Source organism: Epinephelus moara, chromosome 18 (genome assembly GCF_006386435.1).
Source record: "Epinephelus moara isolate mb chromosome 18, YSFRI_EMoa_1.0, whole genome shotgun sequence".
Classification (NCBI taxonomy): Eukaryota; Metazoa; Chordata; class Actinopteri; order Perciformes; family Serranidae; genus Epinephelus; species Epinephelus moara.
Window position 1 is genome coordinate 2,344,038 of NC_065523.1, and position 25,781 is coordinate 2,369,818.

General features: G+C 39.1%; 1 protein-coding gene across 2 annotated transcripts in view; it reads left to right on the forward strand.

Moving 5' to 3' along the window:
* Nucleotides 1-25,781, forward strand: part of trpm4a (transient receptor potential cation channel, subfamily M, member 4a) — a 166,742-nt gene that overhangs the window by 12,432 nt on the left and 128,529 nt on the right. For both annotated transcript variants that reach the window (XM_050070235.1, XM_050070236.1), the window contains exon 2: nt 19,787-19,848. In XM_050070235.1, the coding sequence (XP_049926192.1) occupies nt 19,787-19,848 (62 nt within the window). The remainder of the gene's footprint in view (nt 1-19,786; nt 19,849-25,781) is intronic.

Below are 25,781 nucleotides of genomic sequence, written 5' to 3' on the forward strand. Positions count from 1 at the left end.
AACACTTTTTCACACAGGGCCATGTAGCTTTGGATTTTTTTCTTCCTCATTAATAAAACCCTTCATTTAAAAACTGCATTTTGTGTTTACTTGTGTTATCTTTGACTAATGTTTAAATTTGTTTGATGATCTGAAACATTTAAGTGCGGAAAACATGCAAAAAAGTAAGAAATCAGGAAGGGGGCAAACACTTTTTCACACCACTGTATATGCATTACAATGTTTCATGCGCCTAGCAGGTTGGGTTAGCGTTAGTGGTTACAGTTACAAAATTACAAAGGTAAACAGTGAAAAGGTCTCAAAAGATTGCAGTCAAATAAAAAGAAATATAAAAACACCCACTTGCTGATTATGACTGGACATATCGGAAGGTCCTGAAAGTTCTTTTTCCCCTTGAGACCCTTCATACTGTAGTTGGCCCAAAGGGCATTGGTACCAATTTTTCTCATTATCCGTCAAACTGACTCTGCAGGAGTTTTACCTCCCAGGAGAGAAAGATAATCGATCTGAAAAGAAGAACGATATAGAAAATTAGCATCCTATAGGAATAAGGTCATGTGCAATCTCATCAGCACTTTAATTTGCAGTATGCACTTTATATTTACACCTAGTATCACTTTATAAAAATATGCAGTGGAGCAACGTGCAATTTTCATTAGTACTTCTTGATAATCTTTGTAAAATTTATTGATATGCAGCAGCACTTGATACTGATATGCACTAGCACTTTACAAGGCATCGTGCAATTTAGATTAGCAATTTTTAAATTTGTCCTCATACAATAACTATGCTATTATCTTTACTATTAATATAACATCACTAACGTTACATAACATGCTCTCTGCTCACTGTAAGTTATATTAACGTCCTCTGAGCGTTAGCTGTTATTTAGCGCTGTTATCCTCTCTGCATCTTAAACTATTCATTTTTGCTTTAGTCTTCATCACTGCTAATCTCCCGCTGTACCTTAATCGAATAATACCCAGTGATTTTCAAATAGTGCTTGTGCTTGAAATGCCCATCCCTACAAAAATCAACATGTGCTGTTTAACTCCAAGGCAAAGACAACAGCTAACGCACATTTCTCTAGTTAGCTTAGGCTACTGTGCTACATCAGTAAATTAATCATGCGGCTGAAGGACAAGCTACATCATAGCTTAAATGAAATAATAAGAAGGCAATAAATGTGTCAATTTGCATCATTTCTGCATGTTAACATTATTTTACAATGTAGCAGTCTTACCTTAATCATCACAAAAAGTGGGGAGCTCATCACTGAGTGAAAGGTGGGGCACAACGAACAAGCTTGGGAAAGACCGTTACCAAGATTAAGTTTCGATTTTGTCATTTTGATTGACATAGCGAAACAACCAATGACAGCTTGAAATCCACCGCCTTTCCTCAAGGCCATTACACATTGACCAATCAGACATATTCCTACTTAATTCAAATACATAGATAGATAGATAGATAGATAGATTTTAGAAACGCCATATTTTGACTTAAAATGTATCAAAATAATCAAACACAGTTAATATGTCATGTATTAAAATAAAATTGTTATGCAAAAAATGAAGGCATTTTCATCTTCCCAATATGCAAATAACAAAATACCATGTTTGTATTGATTCACATTGTATTGAATATATTTTAAATACAACAGAAAAAACGGAAAATTCCTGGATAGAGTTAATTATTATTATCATTATTCTTATTTTTATTATTATTATTGTTATTATTAGTAGTAGTACTAGTAGTAGTAGCAAAAACACTGCTAGACACCTGCCAAACAGTTGAGTTTGAGGTTAAATCAGGGATGCAGTACATTGAAGTGTCAAAAATCGGTGCCTGGAAGTGGGCCTGTAGGCTCCCGACCTTGAACCTCTTGTCTCTTGTCAGTTGTCCTCAGATGTCGATTTGGTACCTTAGGCTCAGCTGGTAAATACTTAAAGAAACACTGGAAACAGGCAAAGTCTGATGCAATCAAGTTTAATGTGTCAACAGGCTTTAACACATACAACTTAGCGAGTCAAACTCCGGAGTGTGACTGAAAAACTGCTCTCAGCGTCCTAGCTTATATGCTGGTGGAGATTCTAATGAGTCTCCACCTCTTTTGCTAATCCTTCCCTCTCAAGTCCAATTCTATTGGTGGTAAACTTTTCTTTGTGTCCAAATCTGATTGGGCCCGTTTTTAATGGTGTAATGCAGCCTGGAATTTCCTAAATCTTCTTCCCTTATGTCTGGTTTTGCTTTCGCTCTATTTTTAAAAAACATGTGAATTTTGGGGACTTTCTTTATACAGTCCTCAGTGCTCTTGTACAAAGTGAAACCAGAACACAATATGTGAATGTGTGTGCATTACAACATTTGAATGTGTGCTTCATACAATATGATTACATAGTCTGGTGTTATGAGTACTTTGACATGTATAACAATGTTTTATCATATTCAGATGCAGATCAAGGTGTTTTATAGTGCCTTGTACATAAACATTATATGATCTTTGTCTCTTAATCAACTTATGTATCATAACCTTGTTACTTGATTTGGACACAAACTTTTACACTACAACATCCTTGGCTGAAAAAACTCCTGAAGCATTTGAAAATGTATCCTTTTATATTAGAAAGTCACTTGTGCTGGTCTAGGCTTGAAAAACGTCCTCATGAGTCAGACATTATTCTGATTTTCATTCATATTTTTGTCATGTAGACGGATTGGGTGACATCAGCTAATTTGGGCCACCTTTTGGTAAATTGCTTAGGAAACCAAGAAAAAGCCATGTATGACATTAAATTGTGTCTTTATAGTTGATAAGGACAGTTTTTAATATTTTTGTGTTGTAATAAAATATAATTGTTCAGGTCCCACGGCTTTTGAAACTTCAGCTGGCCACCATTTTTTAGATTAGCAGAGTTCAGGTAAAATGGGCCACGTGATCGGCTAAAATGAGCCACTCAAACTGCAGTACTTTCTGATAAAACAATCTAATTAACTCCAATTGTAACACACATATAACATAACATTGAAGCAACTTTAAAATAGTTCATGATTAATGACACTGAAGTATTAAGAATTAATAACTAGAATAACATTAACATTAGTTCATGACATAGCAATCTCGGAACTCTGTGTGCATGTGTTTATCTGCGTTTGTGTGTGTGTGCACATGTGTATCAACACTCACTGGCCACTTTATTAAGTACATCTTGCTAGTACTGGGTTGGACCCCCTTTTGCCTTCAGAACTGCCTTAATTCTTGGTGGCATAGATTCAACAAGGTGCTGGAAACATTCCTCAGACATTTTGGTCCATATTGACATGATGACATCACACAGTTGCTGCAGATTTGTTGGCTGTACATCCATGATGAGAATCTCTCATTCCACCACATCCCAAAGGTGCTCTATTGGATTGAGATCTGGTGACTGTGGAGGCTTCCTCTAGGACCTCTAAAACTTCCTCCAGGACCTCTAAACTTCCTCTATGACCTCTAAAACTTCCTCTAGGACCTCTAAACTTCCTCAATGACCTCTAAACTTCCTCCAGGACCTCTAAACTTCATCTAGGACCTCTAAAACTTTCTCTAGGACCTCTTAACTTCTTCTAGGACCTCTAAACTTCCTCCAGGACCTCTAAACTTCTTCTAGGATCTCTAAAACTTTCTCTAGGACCTCTAAAACTTCCTCTAGGACCTCTAAAACTTTCTCTAGGACCTCTAAACTTCCTCTATGACCTCTAAAACTTCCTCTAGGAGCTCTAAACTTTCTCCAGGACCTCTAAACTTATTCTAGGACCTCTAAAACTTTCTCTAGGACCTCTAAAACTTCTTCCAGGACCTCTAAAACTTTCTCTAGGACCTCTAAAACTTCCTCTAGGACCTCTAAACTTCCTCCAGGACCTCTAAACTTCTTCTAGGACCTCTAAAACTTTCTCTAGGACCTCTAAAACTTCCTCTAGGACCTCTAAATGTTTTACAAATAACATTCTGCATCAATAACATCCTAAAATATTTTTAAAATGCTATAGTAAGAATGTTCTTACTTTGTCACAGAATTACATTTCAGGAATGTTTTACAATTTTCATTCTGCAGCAATAACATCTTAAAAATATTGTATTCTGCATTAATAACATCCTGGAAACATTTTCAGAAAGTTAAAGTAAGAATGTTCTTGTTTTGTAACCATAGCAAATTTCAGGAATGTTTTATAAATCATGTTCTGCACCAATAATATCCTGAAAATATTTTTTAGAAAAGTAGAGTAAAATTGTTCTTGTTTTGTCAACATGTTACATTGCAAGAAAGTTTTAAAAATCAAAATCTGCATCAATAACATCATAAAGATATTTTAAGAAAGTTGAGGTAATAATGGTATTGTTTTTTCACCATATCATAGTCTGGGAATAATTTACAAATAATATTCTGCTTTAAAAACATCCTAAAGATGTTTAAAGAAAAGTTGCAGTAATGATTCTCTTGTCTTATCACCATCATATTTCAGGAATATTTTAAAAAATTACATTCTGCAGCAATAACATCTTAAAAATATTGTAGGAATGTTATAGTGAGAATGTTCTTGCTTTATCACCAAATTGCATTTTAGGAATGTTTTACAAATCATATTCTGCATTAATAACATCCTGAAAATATTCTTTGAAAGTTGCAAATTGAATGTTTGAACACAGTTAACAAAAAACATTAAAGGAATGTTTTAAAAAAGACTTTCTGATATCCCAAGTATCAATAGCATCCTAAAAACATTTTAAGACAGTTATAGTAAGAATGTTCTTGTTTTGTCAACATATATTTCAGGAATATTTTATAAATCTCATTCTGCATCAATAACATCCTGAAAATATTTTTAGAAAGTTACAGTTAGAATGTTCTTGTTTTGTCACAAAATCATATTTCAGGAATATTTTATAAATCACATTCTGCATCAATAACATCCTAAAAACATTTTAAGACAGTTATAGTAAGAATGTTTTTGTTTTGTCACCATATTACATTTCAGGAATATTTTATAAATCTCATTTTGCCCTCAAAACATCCTGAGAACATTTTAGAATGTTACAGTAAGAATGTTCCTCCTTTGTTATTATCTAACAAAATCTATGGTGCTTATAACATCCTTAAGACATCTTTTGAATGTTATAATTAAAATGTTTTGGTTTTAATGTTACAAGAACATTATTTGAAAGGATAAACATGCTTAAAATGTTTTTTGTATGTTAAATTAAAACATTTTCTTTAGAACGTAAATAGAACTTGTTGGTAATGTTAGCCAATGTTATGGGAATGTTCCCTGCTAGCTGGGAATTAGCATACACATGTGTCACCAGGCAATTCGAGTCACAAATCACCTGGATATTAATGGAGTGTACTCCCTTATGGTTCACATAAGTGATGGCTTGGGTATCTGGGGCGCGCAACTGTACATGTGTGCAGTCGATTGCTCCTAGTACCCCAGGGAATCCACATTTCAACAAGAAACCTCGCTTCGTTTCCAGCTGGCTCTCAGGTGTGGATGGAAAAATTATGTGCTCATTTGCATGTCGGACTAGACTAGATGTCACCGCATAGCCGAACTGACAGCTCTCTGACTGGTCCCCGCCACCGTGGCCACGGTGTGCTGGAAAGACCCGGTGGCGAAGGAGGTCAGAGCCACTGTCACCTTTACAGCAACAGGAAGAGCACAGGTGCCACCAGGGTGCACATCAGAGGCCACGATGCGCATCACCACTTGGACCACCTCGCGGGGTAGATGTAATTTGTTCCTGCGTAATGAAAAAGAGTACGACATGAAATGACAATTACATTGGACACGCCAGTATTCCAGTCATTATTCGTATGGCCCACCTGCATTCCAGCTCTGTCATGCCCAAATAGGATGTCCTTTGACGGTACACCCTCTCTGCGTAAGTCCTCCTCCTCCTCGCAATAATGTACTCCATCTTTGTAGATCACGTTAAGCAAGAACATTTGTATAGGCATCACATGAAGCACGTAAACCCTTAAGACACTGAACATAACTTACAATTTGTTGACAGTGTTTCTCTTGTGTGTGTGCGCGCGCGCTCTCTCTTTCTCTCTCGCAGTCTCACTCTGTTTCTTTTCTATTGACTTTTCTAAGATGACAGATGCTGAATATATATACTCCCTATCTGATGCTGTGGCTGTTTGTGGTTGGCTGAGAGGGATGTGAACTCATTAGTTTGCAGCTGTGTTAATCAAATCAGGTTGGGTTTCCATTACACGTGCCAAATCCCCTTTGATCTGACAGAAGATGTGATGGGACAGTCAATATAGAGATACATTTATGTGCTGATTGCAGATAGTTGCATTGAATAGTGGTTTTTGTGGGTATTTATTGCATTGTTAATGTGCCTGACATTCTGGAAACCTGCCTGTGAGGTTTTGGTGACGTGTGCGCACTGTCCGCCAATCAGCCAAACTTCCACTACACCACTACAGGGTTCGCCACCCTGTGCCACCCTGCGCCGCGCCGGGAAACTAGAGGCCATAGTCTTTCCATTTAATCTCACTAATTTAATAGCAACAACACATTTTAAGTTTTTAAGAGCTGGAAACTACAAGGTTCTGTGAGGTGTGTGGGAAGTTCATAGTGTGTGTGCATGTAAGATTGCATCTGTAAACAATGTGTTTACCAACAACATTTAGAGACTAGCAGTGCCCAAATGTTAGACCTCCTCATGTGGAAGAAATTTATTGTAGGGTAGGATAAACCCCATGAGATGCATCATCTCGTTTTCGAGGGGGTCCTAACAAACATTCAACAAATGAAGATTGACAGTAAATCACACACAAAATATACAATATAACGGTTACATAACAAACATTGACAAACAATCTGATACCAAACAAAACAAACAAGCAAGCAACAACAACAGCACACACAACAAAAAAAATTACAACCTTCATCTACCAAATAAATAAAATCAAAAATACATAATAGCAGCAAAACAAGGTCAAAACAAAACAAAACAGCGAGAGTTTTAATGAAAACAAAAACAATTAGGTTTGAGATGAGAGAACAGAATTTTTTTAAAATAAGAGAAATGATGACAAGGAACGAATAGTTAGTGGTAAGTTATTCCACTCAGATGGTGCTCGGAACATGAAAGCTTTTTTGCCAACTTCCTTAGTTACAAAAGGAACTTGAAAAAGTGAATGATCAGAACTTCTTAATGAATATTTCAATGTACAGGGGATGAGAAATTGTTTCAAACAATAAGGATAATCAAAATGAATACATTTAAAAATAAATTGAAACCAGTGAAATTGGCGTCTCATGTCTAGGGGTAGCCATCCTAGAGTGTCGAACATTGTACAATGGTGTGTGAAAAAAGAGCAGCCTAGTATAAATCTGCAAAGTGTTTTGTAAATGGCATTAAGTTGATAGAGATCAGTTGTAGCAGCATTGTGATAAACAATGTCAGCATAAGCAATTATTGGTACTATAAGCTGAGTGATGAGATTTAATTCAACACTAAAATTAACTTTCCTGACAATATGTTCAATATGAGTTTTGAAAGTGAGTTCTGAGTCAATCCAGACACCAAGATATTTAATTTTTTCAACTTTTTCAAGAATTTTGCCATCATTGCATTTTAGCATTAAAAAATTAGATTTGGCTTTAAGATTCTGGCACACACCAAGGAGTATTGAGTGAGTTTTTGTTTTATTTAATAATAGTTTGTTAGCTAATAACCAGGTTTGTAAAACATCAAAATCACATTGTAGAGCTTCTTGAATTGATAAGACAGAGGGCTTCGATGTGTATATAATTGTATCATCCGCATAAAGCTGTGTATGGCATTCGGAAAAAATAAGAGGGAGATCATTTATAAATATTGAGAACAGGAGGGTTCCTAAGGTGGAACCTTGAGGTACTCAATTTTGTTGAGTAAGCATATTTGATCTGCACCCTCTCAATACAACACATTATTTTCGATTGTGCAAATATGAATTAAACCACATCAGCGCATGCTGAGAAAGACCAACAGCCTGAAGCTTGTCTAAAAGTAAATAATGGTCAACCATATCAAAGGCTTTGGTTAAATCAATAAATATGGCTCCTGTAAGATTACCATGATCAGATGCAGAAAAAACGTCATTAGTGAATTTCAAGAGAGCAGTAGTTGTGGAGTGGTTAGATCTAAAACCAAATTGATATTGGGAGAGTAAATTATTATCATTAAAATACCCTGATAATTGATTGTGAATTTTTTTTTCAAATACTTTGGCAATGGAACACAAAATTGAGATGGGTCTGTAATTGTTGGGATCAAGTGAATCACCGCTCTTAAAGGGAAATTTCGGTTTATTTCAACCTGTTTCCTGTCGTCGTAAATTTGTTTCAAGTGACTAGTGACATAAAAATAATAGTTAGCATGTTAGCCGTTAGCCTAGATACAGCCGGGGCGCATTAGTAGCGTCAGACCTGTTAAAACGTAAGTGAACGGGCATACCTTCAAGTGCAAAGTTAGTCCACTAAACAAGCTTTTTTCCACAAAGACCACCTCACATCGTTAGGATAAATGTCAGAGAACATATAGAAAACGACATGTAAACATGTTGTCTTACCTTACCGGTGTGCTGCCATGTTTGTTTATCCCTCTAGCTCTGCTTTCCAAAGCGCGGCCGAAATATATCTCGCGAGCTCTAGATAAAGCCCAGCTGGATACTACTCCAGGTGGAGGTGTCTCGTCCTCGGTCACATCCAGACCTTGAAAATAAGGCTGCAACCGGTCCCATTCCTTGCAACAGAGGCATTCCTCTTCTGTGGGCACTGGGGCACAGCATTCACAGGTACACCACCAATCTCCAGAGCTACGCAGCCTTGCAGCAGCCATTCCTCCTCTCTCGTCCTATACCTGTTGTCTCTCTCTCTTTCCTCCTCCGTTCTTCAATTTCACGAAGCTCTTCGTCAGTGTATTCTGGCGCAAATAAATAAGGGCTGCCATCAAACTCTGCAAAATCAAATTCCTCTTCCACAAAGTTGAAGTCTGGCAAAAAAGTCAGCCATTATTCTATAAATCCCTCATAAAATAAATGAATGAACTTTTCAGGCTACTGTCCGGTTCTGCCTTCCAGCTGCTGCTGCTTGTTCAGGCACGCTATGAGATCGCTGCTTGTTCTCTGCTTTGGAAAGCAGAGCTAGAGGGATAAACAAACATGGCAGCACACCGGTAAGGTAAGACAACACGTTTACATGTCGTTTTCTATATGTTCTCTGACATTTATCCTGATGATATGAGGCGGTCTTTGTGGGAAAAAAAAGCTTGTTTAGTGGAATAACTTTGCACTTGAAAGATTGCCCGTTCACTTACGTTTTAACAGGTCTGACGCTACTATGCGCCCCGGCTGTATCTAGGCTAACGGCTAACATGCTAACTATTATTTTTATGTCACTAGTTAGTTGAAACAAATTTAGGACGATAGGAGACAGGTTGAAATAAGCCGGAATTTCCCTTTAAGGAGAGGTGTAGTGCATACTGATTTTCAAATAACAGGTATTTCACATGTGGACAAAGACAGGTTAAAAAGGTCAGCCAAAGGATAAATGAGAATATGACATGCTAATTTGATGAATTTAGATTCAATCCCATCAAGCCCAGGACCACTGCTCTCTTTTAAATCACAAATAGCCTTACGGACATCATGAGGAGATATTACATGACAATTAAAAGAACTTTGTGGAGGTGATAGGTAAGTAAGTAAGGAGGTGAGGTAATATGAGCAGTATTAGGAATTAAATTAGAGCACACAGAGGAAAAATGCTGATTAAAAGCATAAGCAATAGATAATGGTTCATTTATTATTGTATCAGCAATTCTTAATTGACTGACGGAACATTTATTAGATGTAAGTAATATATTTTTGATATTTTTCCAAAATTGTTTGGGATTTTTAAAACTATCACTTAGACAATCTTTAAAGTAATTAGACTTTGCGTTCCGAACTTGAGTTTTGCTGATATTTGTTAGTTGCCTATATGCTTCCCAATCAGTATGTGTCCTTGTTGCCTGAAATTTTGCCCATGCTTTATCCCTTTGCCTGAAGAGGTGTATTAGTTCAGAGGTGATCCAGGGCAAATGATTACCCTTGACTTTTGTCTGTTTCCAGGGGGCATGTTTATCAACAACTTAGGTAAATTCAGAAAGAAAAAAATCCCAAGCACTTTGAACATTGGGTATTAACTGAAATCTATCCCAGTTTATCTGAGTTGGATCGTAAATAAACGTGTCTGGGTCCATTTTCTTGTACTGTCTAATATTCACCAATTTAGGTGGTGATCTTGGAATTTTTATCTTCCAAACACAGTAAACTGCTGAATGATCACTAAGACAATCAGACAATACACCAGCGTTTGTAATTCTGTTTGGATGAGATACAAGTATCCAATCAAGCAAAGACTGAGAGGTGGGAGTGATTCTAGTGGGTTCATTAATTAGTTGTGTTAGATTTAAATTAGAAAAAACTGATTTATCTTTTTGAGAGAACTTATCTGACCAGTTTTTATTAAAATCACCGAGAATAATAATTTCATTATTACAAACAATGGAATTAATGGTTCAAGCAACTAGAAGATTCAACGGGTGCAGATGGGGGTCTGTATATATTTCCAATTGTAAGATATTTATTCTCATGGAGTATAACTTTTACAAAAAGACTCAAAATGTTCAGTAAGTTTGATATAACATATGTTGCCACACCACCAGCTCTGGTACATCTGTCAGCTCTGTATAATACATAATTAGGGTCCGGGCAGCTAAGCTGCCAGGACACTATTGTAATCCTAGGTATTCTTCTTCTTCTTCTTCTTTCTTCTTCCGAGGAAATCATACTTCCCATGGGTGAAAACTCACCAAACTTTGCACAAAGGTCCAGTCTCATGCCAGATATCCTCAGCTGTAAACTCAAGCCAATAGTCCTGATGGTGGCGCTACAGCAAGCGTCTAAATTTCAAAACTTTGAAAATTCATAACAAATCAACCATACAACTTTCATCAAACTGTAGCCCCAATACTGAAGAAACTTTTGTACATTTAAACCTATTAAAAATTATGAAGTTCATCACTTTTTCAAAAACTGTAAAACTTCTTAAACCTATCTCCTCCCACAATTTTTGCTCAATTGACACCAAACTTACTACAGAGCATCTTCAGACTGTCCTACAAAAACTACATTTCTCAGATTTTTGATTTATCAAAAATTGAGCCTACAGTGCATCAAAATGTTTGACTGTAAACGGTACTGTAAACATATACATGAAATTCTTGCTAAATAAATCTTCAATGTTCATGAAAAAATGACAAAATTCTAGAGTCATGGTAGATGATGTGTGGCAAATTTCAGAATTTCATCTCAAAAACTGAATTTTGGACAGCATTTTGAATTTTGCTCTAATGTGAACAATTGGAGTCAATGTAAAAATGGTAATTTTAAAAATCAGTTTTTCACTTATGGAGCAAATCAATCATTGTTACAAACAAATTACCAGCATCTCTATGCTGTCATTGTTACAAACAAATTACCAGCATCTCTATGCTGTCTAGATGCAATATGTGTATTTTCAGATTTATGTCTTAATAACTGAATTTTTTACAGTGGTTTCAAATCTGCCTTTCCATGCACAGATGGCTGCTTTCCTACACAACAGTGAATGGCTTACTCAGTTTGTGAAGCCACTGTTGAGTTGCTACTTGCCAATTAGCTCAGAGCGGTAGATGACCATCTTAGATTCCAGGGGTTGTGGGTTCGAGCCTCAACTGGTGCAGAATCCACATTGTAATGTAAACATCTTAATCATCTTCCTGTACTCCAGCTTATTGCTTAGAATTGCCTGAGCCTGACTCATCGATGTTCAGCATCTACAAGTCTTTTTCCTGCTAGAAAATCTGCCTTCTCATGCTTGAAAATAAACCAAACTTTGCACAGAGATCCAGTGTCAATACTTCAGTGTGAAACCATCTGAGGCTTCTCACTTTGTACATAGCTCAACTAGTTAAACATCAGTTTTTCACTTATGAAGCAAATCAATCATTGTTAAAATAAATTACCAACATCTCCATGCTGTCTAGATGCAATATATGTATTTTCAGATTTTTGTTTCAATAACTAAATTTTTTACAGTGGTTTGAAATCTGCTTTTCCATGCATGGACGGCTGCTAAACCTGCACGTCTGGCTTAGTCAATTTGTGAAGCTACACATGAATTGTCACTGACTAATTAGCTCAGTGAGATAGAAATTGATCCTTAGTCTCAGAGGTTGTGAGTTCAAGCCTCAGCTGATGCAAAAGGCAGATTGTGTTGCTAAATTCCTAAAGGTCTTCCAATTCTTCTGCTTGTTGCTCAGAATTGCCTAAAAATGCCCGGACCCGACCCATCGCTGCGCAGCAGCTATAAGTAGGTATTGTAATTTGATTGTCGGCAATTCTGCTACTAAACCAGGTTTCAGACAATGTAATGATACATGGTTTATGCAAAGCAACCCAGCAAAGTAAATCAATTTTTGGTACCAGGCTCCTGATGTTCATATGTATCATTTTTAAACCCTTTATATTATCCATTTTCAAGTCTCACAATGATCAAAACTTTCACTGATTTGATGTTGGATATGACTTGTTTGATCAAAAAATATATGAGAAGGTTGTACACATAAGACACATAGATAACACATACACAAAGAGACAGAAATGACAATAAATATACAACGAAATTAAATTTAGGCCCAGCATCAGGCCCAAAATAGGTGGGAAGGGTGGGAAGGTGGGAAGATCATGTTTTCTGTGAGTAAACCAAATTGTATAGGTTACAACCATCTATTAAACTCAAAAACTCAGTCTGAATTAATAAGGAGCATAAAAAGAAAAAACGCGTAGCTCAAAAACAGAAATAGTTCACAGGCAGTGTGTGACATTACCAGCAGGGGGCAGTAGCACTACACTGGACAGCTTCAACATGCCAAAGAAGAAGAGGAAGTGACCAATCGGCTTTGAGCTGGCAAAAAGTAAACAAACATCTTGACAGCTGGATGCTGGAGATCAACTGTTGCAGCAAACAACAACTAAAACACGAGGAAAATGGTAATACCTCAATTATCAATATAACAGAGACAGCTTGAGTCTTTGAAGAGGAGAAGAAGAGAAAATAAAAAGACAAGAAAAGAAGAGAGCCAGCTAAAGCTGACAATTGAAGGCTAACTTTGAGCTATTAGCCACAGCAACAGTCATCATCTCACCTCAGCAGGTAATCATCCTGGGAAAGGTGAGGGGGACATGAAGGCAGCTTCAGCATCTTTATGGCAGTTGAAACGCTGCTGTTTGTAAGTGCACAAAGTTTGCGTTTGACAGGGTCAAAGCTCCGGCGCCTCCTCGTCAAATCAGCACTGAAGTCCGGGAAGATGTAGATGCGAGCCCCATTGTATTCTGGCTTCTTTTTCTCCCTTGCAAGACAAAGTATTTTGACCTTATCCTGGAAGTTCAGAAGCTTGATCATGGTGGATCTGGGACTGGTTCTGTTACTTTGTCGGACAGTTGGAGAGCGGTGAGCCCCCTCAATGACCGGAGGAGCGATGAAGTTGTCATGACCCAGAAGTTGTGGAATTAGCCGGGACATGAAGCCGATGATATCACTACCCTCGGCGGACTCGGGAATCCCAATGAAGCGGAGGTTAGCACATCGGCTTCGGTTCTCCAGGTCATCTACTTTGTCCATCAGGTAGGAGTTGTCTTTTTCCAGACGTTGAACTCGAGCAACAAGCTTGTGTATGGTGTCCTCATTAGCCCCAACTCGCTGCTCTAATAGATTAACATGTTCTCCCAAAGTAGATAAAGAATTTTGAATTTCATTCAGAGTGCTCTGAATGGGATCCACTTTTGCGTCCAGGTGCTTGAGCATGTCGGTCTTAATTTGTTGCATGCCATCCCACAGAGTTTGGAGTGAGATTTGGCGGTCCTCCTTTGTGACAAGGACGCCAACACGCCAAAAACAAGCAAACTTACAGATACTGAATCTGATTAAGTTGACTTACTTGCTTATTTGACTAATGTAGATGCAGTTCGGTTCAAAAAATTGTGGATCAGGTAGAAGGATAACGTATAAAGCTACTAAAAATAGATGTGATCAGACTGGAGCTTGAGACCTGTTCACTCATGCTGTGACCATGTCAGGAATGCTCATCATGCCTCAACTTGAATCTGTCCTCCATCATGCCTCAACTTGAATCTGTCTTCACTCATTCCTGATATTTCTCTCATTCTCTGCTGGGCATTGATCTCCTTCCTGTTGCTCCAACTCTTCACTTGTGTTTTTGGTTTCAAATAGCTGATCCCTGGTCTCATTTCCTCTCCTGCTTGTTGTTCTGGTGGTGTGAGTGGAAGATATCACATGGCATGCAGGTGTGCACAGCAAGCACAAATATACACACTCACATACAGTGAACTTATGTTGGGAGAGCAGACAGCGATGGGTGTTACACACTGTGGCAGCCCCAAAACCTCATAAAAATAAGTTAGAGGAGCAGCACATGTATCAGCTCTCTACAGTGATGACTGTATGTGTGTTACTGAAAACTCACATGTATCAGGCAGATAGAACTGAATGAAAGCACAGGGTGACACTTGCGGTGCTGCTGTACATACTGCCACTTCTCTGAGGAGAGCTGTGGAGAAGAGTGTTCACAAATTCCAGCTGGGACATATTCACTGTCATGTTCCAAAAACAAAATGTAACTCCCAGTATCTTGAAAAATGCAAATGTTTAATAAAAAGAAGTCAAGTCCTTTCAAGTCATTAAAAACCAAGTTAAAGTCAAATCGAGTCTTTCGTCAGTGTTAGTCAAGCAAGTCTCAAGTCCTCAAATTTGTGACTCAAGTCGGACTTGACTCTTGTGATAAGGATACGATGCTGGTTATCAACTAGCTCAGTCGATGCTCGGTTTTCCTATCCAGCGACGTTCATGTGAATGAGGCAGGGTTGTTAACTATGAGTGACATCATCAGAACCTTGAATAAAGTACTTCATATGATATGAGATGAAATAGTGATACTAATGTCCTGCAGGAATGTTCTGTTTATGGGACAGCAAAAAGTCATATTTATCAGAGTGAAATTTAGCAACAATAGCCTATAACCTCACAACAGAATAAGAAAATGTAAAAACACTACACATAATTTCCAAATATTGAAACAAGGCCAAGGAATAAGATGTGTGGTAATATTATGTACGACTTAAATATAGAGTGAGTATTTTTTGCTATTTAGTTGAAAGATGAAGAAAGGACAGAGAATGTGTAACATAAAACACCAAAAATGATTTTCCAAAAAGTTTCTTTTACTGTAGTAAAGAGCGTAAAAGTGGTTAATGACTGATGAGGTCTATGTTACATTTATAATCACAGGAGCCAGTACACAGTGTGTGGAGGATTTTTCTTTGGTTTGTACTGCTCAAAAAAAAAATAAAGGGAACACATAATCATCACAGTGTAACTCAAAGTCAGTCAAACTCCTGGGATATCAACCTGTCCAGTTAGGAAGCAATACTGATTGTGAATCAATTTCACCTGCTGTTGTGCAAATTGAACAGACAACAGGTGGAAATAAGAGGCAATTACCAAGACAACTCTTATTTAGGAATGGTTTTGCAGGTGGTGGTCACAGACCATTTCCCTCTCTGCGTCCTTTCTGGTTGATTCTTGGGTAGTTTTGCATTTTTCCAGTGCCCTCACCACTAGTGGTATCATGAGGTGGTATCTGCAGCCCACAGAAGCTGCTCAGGTAGTTCAGCTACTCCAGGATGGCACATCCATACGCACAGTGGCCAGGAAGTTTGCTGTGTCTCCCAGCACAGTGTCAAGAACATGGAGGAGATACCAGGAGACAGGCCAGTACACCAGGAGAGGTGGAGGGGGCATCAACCCAGCAGTAGGACCGCTATCTGCTTCTTTGTGCAAGGAGGAACAGGAGGAGCACTGCCAGAGCCCTCCAAAATGACCTCCAGCAGGCCACTCGTGTGCATGTTTCTGCCCAAACTGTCAGAAACAGTCTCTATGACGGTGGCTTGAGGGTCCAACGTCCATAAGTGGGACCTGTGCTCACACCCCGGCACTGTGCAGCTTGATTGACATTTGCAAGAGAACACGAAAAATTGGCAGATTCGCCACTAGCGCCCTGTTCTCTTTACAGATGAGAGCAGGTTCACACTGAGCACAAGTGACAGACGTGAAAGAGTCTGGAGACGCCATGCAGAACATTCTGCTGCCTGCAACATCCTCCAGCTAGACTGGTTTGGGGGTGGGTCAGTGATGGTGTGGGTAGGCATATCCTTGGAGGGCCGCACAGGCCTCCATGTGCTAGCCAGAGGTACCCTGACTGCTGTTAGGTACCGGGATGAGATCCTCAGACTCATTGTCAGACCATATGCTGGTGCAGTGGGCCCTGGGTTCCTTCTGATGCATGACAATGCCCGGCCTCATGTGGCTGGAGTGTGTCAGCAGTTCCTGGATGACGAAGGCATTGATGCTATTGACTGGCCCGCCTGTTCCCCAGACCTGAATCCAATTGAGCACCTGTGGGACATCATGTATCGTAGCATCCACCGCCGCCACATCGCACCACAGACTGTCCAGGAGCTGACTGATACCCTGATCCAGGTCTGGGAGGAGATCCCCCAGGAGACCATCTGTCGTCTCATCAGGAGCATGCCCAGACGTGGTAGAGAATGTATACAGGCACATGGAGGCCATACACACTACTGAACCACATTATGAGTTGTCCTGAGGAAATTCACAGAAGTTGGATCAGCCTGTGATCTGATTTTTCCACTTTGATTTTTGGTATGATTCTGAATCCAGTCCTAAATTAGTTAATGATTTGGGTTTCCATGGATTGTTCTTACATTATTTTGTTCTCAACAAATTGCACTGTGCAATCAATAAAGATTTTAATCTGGAATATTTCATTCATCAAGATCTATGATGTGTGATTTAAGTGTTCCCTTTATTTTTTTGAGCAGTGTATTTCCAGTTATAATCACACAGGCCTGTTATTATTATTATTATTGCTAACAACAACAATAATAATAATAATAATAATAATAATAATAATAAGAAGAAGAAGAAGAAGAAGAAGAAGAAGAACTTTAATTTATATAGCGCCTTTCAAGAAACCCAAGGTCACTTTACAATACATAGTAATGAAACAATAACACCAACAGAACAGTGCAATACAACACAAGCATGGCGAAAACATTCTGCACAATCACTGCCAGGTTAGGAAACATTTTAGCATGCTCCTTCCACCACCATAAAACCTCAAAAGGATCCTCCTTGGGTGTCTTGAACTAGATGTAAGCTGCCACCTCATCCTCAGGCTGCAAAGTTTCATGGCTGGAGTCCTCCATGTCGGTGATGAATGTGATGATGGGGTCAAAGGTTTGACTAGTGTCATTGACTTTCAAAATAAAAGGAATTGTGGCATGATAATAGTGATTTAGATGTATATATATCACACATATACTCATTCATTTTTACCTGTGCTCCATATACAGTTTATATATATATATATATATATATATATATATAAACATATTTTTACCTGTTACACAGTTTGCCTCAGGCTTCTTGTGTGCCTGTAAACACATTAATTGTCTCTCTATAAGACATTTCAACTGTACACAATGCAGAAAGTAGGGCATCTAGGAGAAATGTAACCCCAGGGGCAAATGGTGTCAGTTACATAACAATCAGTTAAATAGAAACAGGTGGTTTTGTATTTTATAGCTCAGACTCATGGTTGTTGTGACATAGAAAACTCCGTAAGTGTTTCCAGGTTATGGAATTTTTTTGTGTAGTGTTATAATTTCATCAGTAAAGTGAAACATGACTTGTTGAAGTTGCCTTTATATTCAGAACAAGTCAGCAGAGTTAGTTGGATTTTGCATGTGAGACATATAAACTGGCAAAAGAAGTTTGCACATTTAAAGGCAGCAAGAAAAGGAAGAACTGTTGCTCTCCCAAAAGCGGTGACCTAACATTTGCTACACTGTGTCACTGCAACCCTAGGCCTCATTCACAAATCTCCTTCTAAGTTTTCTCTTAAATTTGTTCTTAAGAAAGGTCCTAAGAAAAAGCTACGTCAGATTCATTATGTGTTCTTAAACCACAGAATTGTTTGCACCTGTGTTCTTATCACATTGTCTTCATAAGTTGAAAGCATAGGTAAACGCCCTGTAAATCCCCATTAAAGAGCATGAAACTGCAGGGCTGTGTACAAACAGTAGCCCCTTTTACACTGCCAGATTTTCCGCGAATGTTGGGCCGATTTGCCGGCCAGCTGCGAGTGTTTATACACACAGAGGCAGAAAGGCGAGTTGATCCGAGGCGTAGTCATATTGGTGGAACCCTTTAAGTTTAAACAGACCGAGGCAGCCTTCCGCAACGGGAGGGGCTGTTGAAGACTTGTGGGAGGAGCTGTTGATGACGCTGCGCGTGGGAGCCACTGGCGGTGGATAAACAGGAAACAGCTGATAGCAGGAATTAGCGAACAGCTAGTAGCAAGAGGGAAACGCAAACCTGACAGACACTGTAAAGATGAGCAACTGAGGAGACAGGGAATTGCGCGCCCTCCTTGCCCTCGCAAACGAAGAGGCCATTAACCGTCAGATGACGGGGATGGTGAAGAACGGGCCGACTTACGAGAGAATCTGACTACCACCGCCTGACTAGCCGCGGCTTCCCTCCCACGTAACTGGTTATGTCACACGCTGAGCTACATGTTTTGTTACTTGCTCACGCCCCCCATTGCCCCGAAAAAGGCGCGTTCTGTATAAACAAAAGTAGGTAGGCGGCAATTTTCCGAACTCCCCAATTTTGTTTTTATACTACCAATGCTGAAAAAAGACTGATTGGGCTTTCCTGCAAATTTGCACAATTCCTATCTGAAAAGGGCTAGTGAAGAAGAAGACATGTTGAGAGAATTAAATCAAGAATACCCGAACGAAAGTCTGAAGAGGGTGGACTCCAACCATAGCAACCAAGACTAAATCAAAACCTAGTATATGGCTGGAACTTGTGTTAAAGCTTTTAATTTGAAATACAATGTGGCAGTATTTAATCAGTCACAGACTTTCACTTCCAGCCCTGAACTCACTGTCGCAGTCCAGGCAAAAACCTGATGTAAATACATGTTAAAATAGAGAGAGTGGGGGCGTCTGTAGCATAGTGGATAGTGCCGGCGCCCCATGAACAGAGGCATTGCCTCGTTGCAGCGGTTGCAGGCTTGAGTCTGGCCTGCAACCCTTTGCTGCATGTCAGTCCCCACTCTCTCTCTGTCTCCCCATTTCACACACTGTCCTATCAATTAAAAGCAAAAAGCCCAGAAAAATAATCTTTAAAAAAAAAAAAATAGCGAGAGTGAGAGCGAGAGCGAGAGCGAGAGCGAGAGATGTACAAATATTATTGTAAATGAAGTCCTATAATATTATATGTGTAGAATTAACAAAAACACAATAACCAAAACTTTTTCATGAACATGTCAGCTCAAAATGTGCGTAAGTTTGCTCTTAAGTGTGCGTAGATTGTGTTCTTACTTTAAAAACAAATCCCAGAGAAGAAAACATGGGTGAATGTCAGAATCTTTGTGAAAACTTAGTAAGTGGATTTTAAGAAGAAATGTCTGCATCTATTGTTGGTAAGTAAGGCCTATTGTTTTAATAATATGTTGTACTTATGGTTCTAACAAACTGTTTCCTGCTCACAGAGCTGGATTCCCAAGATCATCAAGAAACGAGTCTGCACCACTTTTGTTGAAGACTCTTTCAGGTAATCTGTCCTCTGTCTTGTCAAAAATGCAAAGATATGACATGAAAGTCATAAGGAATCAATATTTTTTGATGATGTGCTACTGTGACTTTAATGTTTTTCTGATCATAACCCTCTTGGTTGAGGGTTATTATGATTTTACTAAACTTAAACTCTACATCCCTGTCCCCCTTCTCTATTGTATTGACATGCTTCAACTTGGTTGAATGATACACAAGATTTATTTTCATTGCTATGCTGATGACATACAACTTTATATGTCCATCAAATCGGCATCCACCAGCAGTCTGACGTCCTTAAATATGTCTTACTGACATCAAATGTGGTTGCCGTCCAAACACTTCCTCCAACTCACTGAAGAAAAATCAGAAATAATCTTGTTCAGGTCATTGAACACGTCAATGACAATATATGAAGTTAATAACCTGGCTCCTGCCATTGAGCCTGGTGCCAGAAATTAAGAGCTATCTTTAATTCTAATCTCACTTTTGATTATCAGGTCAACAAAGTTGTTCAGTCCTGGGGCCTCATTTATAAAACTCAGTGGAGACTCCACATTCAATTTTTGTGTATGTACAAATGAGGTAGTGTACACTATAAAATCCGATTAGTTATCATTACTTAAAAAAAGCATGCAAACCGATTGCACTTAAAAAAACAAGTAAAGACAAATAGGTATTGTAAGTTGTACTAACTAGTGCTTCTTTAGTAGAGTACACTTAAACATGAGTTAAAGCAACTAAAACAATCAAGTATAGTGTACTTGATAACTGTAGATGTACTCTCAACTTAGTAAAGACTACTCAGAATTACTATTTTAATCTACTAAATTATTGCATGCGAAATTTACTCTGTGTGTAGTCCATACAACACACTTATCTAAGTTGGACTAACTTATGTGACATTCCCTGTAACTTAGCATTTCTAAGTTATATTTACTTGATCAGCAATCTGACTTTCTTGCTAAAACCATGCAAACCGATTGCAAGCAAGTAAGTGTTACTTCAGTAACCTAAGTGCTTCAAATATCTATACATGAATGAAAAACAGATTCCAATCTCCTAAAATAATCCAGTTAAAGGACAACTTAGGTATTTTTCAACCTGGGCTCTATTTCCCCATGTGTATGTGTGCGTATGATTCATGGGTACCACTCGTTCTAAAATTGGTTCAGTATTGAGGCGCGAAACGAGCTAAAACGGTAATGGGGGCAAATGCGTCCCGTATAAAAGTGCTTACAACGTATAAAAGTTGTCCTTTAATACAGTTCAACATAATAAATCAAGGTAATAACACAGTTAAAATTTCAATTATATCCATTTTGTTTTTTTAATTTTTCTTCCTTTTATATCAACATGTCAACAATACATTGAATTGTTGAATTTCCAGCAGAATCATTTCGGAACAAAAATTATCCATCTGATTTTGAGATGCTTATTTTAAACAGTGAGGTAGCGGTTAAGTGTGGTACAGTAGGTGGTTTAGAAAAAGACACAAAGGTCTGCACAAGGTGGAAAAAGGAACAAAGGTCTTAAAATGGGGTTGGTCCACACAAGATGGCACTGGTTTACATTCATTACATTTCAAAAAGTCACAGAGCACACTTTAAATCAAAGTGGTTTCAGGTCCGTTAACACATTATGCCACTCTAAAATCGTATTGTGCTGGTTTAAAACAATTTAAAGAGGCTGTGTGCAGCTATTGTCATGGCAAATACTGGCTTCTGTACACTACAATTTAAATGACAGTATAAAAAATAAGCTCAACCACTACTACATTTTTGGGACCATATCAGCAGGTACAACTATCCAGCAACAATATACTGATCTTTTTTGCATCAAATAAAAACATTTAGTATAACAGCCCAAACAAGAGGCAAAGTGCCTCAGGAAGGTTCTGGAGATTATCCATTACAATACCTCCTTCAACAATGATGGCACTAGACACTGGGTCAAGGTGGAGCTGATTCGGAGAGAGTTGCACATCTTCAGGGACACCAGTCAGCACCCCCACAGATACTTGTGCCCAGGTCTCATCACTGTCACAACCCTGTAATGAAACCGAACAAAAACATTACAACAGAAATGTTGTGCATTGTCAATTCGAAATTGTCAGCGTGTCATCTGTCCTGCTGACACTGCCTTCCAGCCTTACGCATTAAGTTTTCACTTGACCACAAGTGAAAATCCACAAGTTGTTGATAATAGTTTTAACATAAGTAGGCCTAAAACATTTTATGATCAGTTTACAGGTGTCTAATAAAGAACATGAAAGAAGTCTTCCTCACATCCAATTAAGCATTATTACATGAGAGGGTGTGCTTTACCGTCATTATTGTCACGACAGTGATGCGGTCAGTGATACTATTATCAATCAGTCAGTGGCATAAAATTGTCTTAAAATGACAATTATATTGTTAAATGCAATTATTTTTGGGACAATATATTCAACAAAAGTAGTTATCATGATCCGTCATGGCACTCGGGTCTGTGCAACCTTTAAAAAAATGTTTGTTTGTTTTTTAAATCAAAGTGGCACAGGACATCCAAAATGTTGCTGACCCCTGCCTTACACCAAATCTATATCAATCTAAAAAAACATTTAAGGGGGCGTCGGTGTCTATATCAATCTAAAAAAACATTTAAGGGGGCGTCGGTGGCTTAGTGGATGGAGCAGGCGCCTCATGTACAAGGCTGTGGCCCTCTACTGCATGTCAGTCCCTCTCTCTCTCCCCCTTTCACGCTTGTCTGTCCTATCGATTAAAGGCTAAAATGCCCCAAAAAAAAAAAAAACATTTAAGATTTTTTGAGGCATTTCTGCTTTATTTGATAGTGACAGTAGAGAGACAGAAAAGGCAGGTGAGAGAGAGGAGGTGACATGCACCAAAGCGCTCCTTCCAAATCAAACCCCAGCTGCTGTGGTTTGGACTCAGCCTTGATATGTGATACGTCTCTACCAGGTGAACCACCAGACAAACCAAATGCATCTGCATTTAAAACTTAGATTTTTATTTTTTAAATTTTTTTAAGTCAAATATGCAAGGTCAGGAGCGCCCTGTTGGCTCATCTGGTAGAGCGTGTATCACATATTAAGGCTGTGTCCTTACCGCAGCGACCCTGGGTTTGAATCCGACCTGGGCCATTTGCTGCATGTCATCCTCTCTCTCTCCCCCCCTGGATTTCCTGTCTCTCTCCACTGGATAACTCAAAATAATGCAGAAACCACTAAAAATATATGTACACGGTCTTGTATTTAAATAACTCAGTTTTGGAGATGAAAGGTGTATTCCTCTCACTTCACAGGTGCTAGGCTGGTAACCCTGTTGGCATACACCGAACTGTTAGTTAGCAAGCAGCCCATAATGTTTGTACTGAACTCATGGATATATATTCGGCATTACATTTTTTTTTATCTCACTCTCAGTGAGATACTGATAAATACAAAGCTAATTCCCCCAGAACTGTATGTGCTCCTTTAAGATGTAACTATGAGAACTTACGAAGCAGGTTTTGTAGAAGTTACTGGGGTCATCACCAAGTAGAACAGGGAGGCCTCGGAGTACAATGGTGTGCATTGCCATTACATCTGGTTTCTAGAATTGGATGATGAACAAATTAAGCTGAAGATAATGCAGCATTCAAAAGTTACAGTACAAAAATGTTTGTGAAAGTCTATATGAAACAAGTGTCAACACATTGTTTGACAGCGCAGCAGTTACTGATTGGAGAATTGATTTTTAAGAAAAAATCCAAAGTTTTAACAGCGAATAGCAACATAAGTTCTATAGGGGTTGTAGGTTGTACTTATATTGTATCTTATACTGTATACTGTATATTTCTTGGGACAATCCATCTCAGTTCATCAGTGGAGGCGAGTTGGACACCTGTGATCATCATTAAGACACAGCTCTTGCATACATCACAGTCTCAGGAAGACTGTTCTTCCAGGCCAAAAACTAGCTTCACACCATTAGAATGCACCCCCACCCACTCAAATTAATTACAACTGTTCACATACTGTATTTCCCCAAATAATAGCCGGGGCTACTATTAACAAAAAAATAGTGTGGGACCAGGCTACAAATAGGGACAGGCTACTATTTGATGGAGGCTTTCTTTTTTTTTTTTTTTTTTTTAATCTTACAGCCAAATTTTAAAATACTGTAACGAACTGGTCCACGTTAAGGCCCGAACATACTTGGGCAGAACGTACGCGGAGCGGACTCCGCGGAGGTCCGTCCGGACCAAAAGCGGACGTCCGCAAGCCCTGTGCGCGCAAAGCTCAGATTTTACGACCGCGCGGACTCCGCTCCGTGCACCAGTGACTGCTCGGCATGTATTTTTCACATCGATGCGCAAGAATTGTGGGTAATGTAGTGTGTTTCACGGACATTTTTACAGTAAACTACAACGCGGAAGTGCGCTCGACTATGGAAGCCTGAATGACTGCGGACATTCCTCGCGGAGTCCGCTCCGCTTATAGTACGTTCGTTATAGTATGTTCGGGCCTTTACTGTTATGTCTGTTACACGTGTGAAAGATAGTTCAGAACAGATACTGTACTGTTAAGTTGAAGCACTGATATTTCAAGAGTGTTAGTGAACTGTTAAGTTAAAGTGCTGGTATTTCCTGATTGTCGGTGACCACGTCATGTTCAGTGACGCTGCAGCTAGCCCTTCGCTCCTCCCCCTCCCCCTCGTCCTCTCCTGTCCACTTCTGTCAGTGAGTGTGTGTGTCGCTGGGTCGAAACTGGTTACATGCTGTCATTCCGACATCCCACCATTCCGACATAACACTGTTCCGACATAATGCCATTCCGACATACCCCTATTCCGACATGCAAACGTCCCACCATTCCGACAAGGCTTTCCGTATAAGGAAATGTGCGTTACTCAACAGGTGACTCCCTTCTTTCTGTTCATGCATTTTTCATGTTTTAAGACATGTGTACAGATGTGATACAGTCAGTGAAAGCTTAATTAATAAACACAAAGTCTCGGCATCCGAAGGAGGAGATGCCTTGAACGGGAAGCAGGACGTGGTGGTTTTCAATCACACACTCCGACGCCGCTTGTTGCAACTTTAGAAAATTTTATCCAGGAAAAAAAGGCTTATAAACATGGACCAAAACGGCTCTATAATACGCATAAAAATCCAAAAGAAACGAAAGTTAACTAAAAAAGCAACTAAACAGCATAAGTGGTCAAAATTGGCCTTTTACGCATGCCTCTGTGCGTCTGGCACACGCGTCTTGGGGCTCTCCCACGTTGGTTTGTGGATGAAAGCTGTATGTTCAGCTCCCCTTACATGTAAAAAAAATCTCTACATGACATTTTGGTCGGCGAAATCCACAGACAAGACATCTGTTGTCCATGCTCGCAATCATTACGCATGGATCTTTCACACCGCCACTATCCACGCAGATTTCCAAATGTATAAACATCCACGGCAGTAGCGGTGCCAGGATTTTGATTGTGGGTGGGCCTCCAGAAAACTGGATGGGCCAGTTAAAATAAGCAAAAAATGGGTTCCCCTTCATCTCCGTTTCAGCGCTTTTCTGCGGCATTGAGGACAGCGACGCCGGTGCACCGGTGTGGCTCCGTTGTGTCGCTGTCCTCAGCTCAGTGCTGAAGTGGACTTTGATAATAGATTATTAAAGTTGGTTGGCGAGGTTGTGGAGTTAGGGGCGTATTTGCGCCGGCATATCATTAGTGCAAAAATATTTTGGGTAAAAAAATAGGCCATTAAAGGAATTGTCGGAAAGGCAGGATGTTTAAAAAAAAACAGAAATTCCGTCATTCCGACCATAGGAGAAAAAAATTGTCGGAATGATGGGACATTTGATGGAAAATAAAGTGTTGCCATTTAGACAATTAGAGGCCCATGTCGGAGTGGTGGGATGTCGGAATGGACGTTGCCCACCGTCGAAACTAC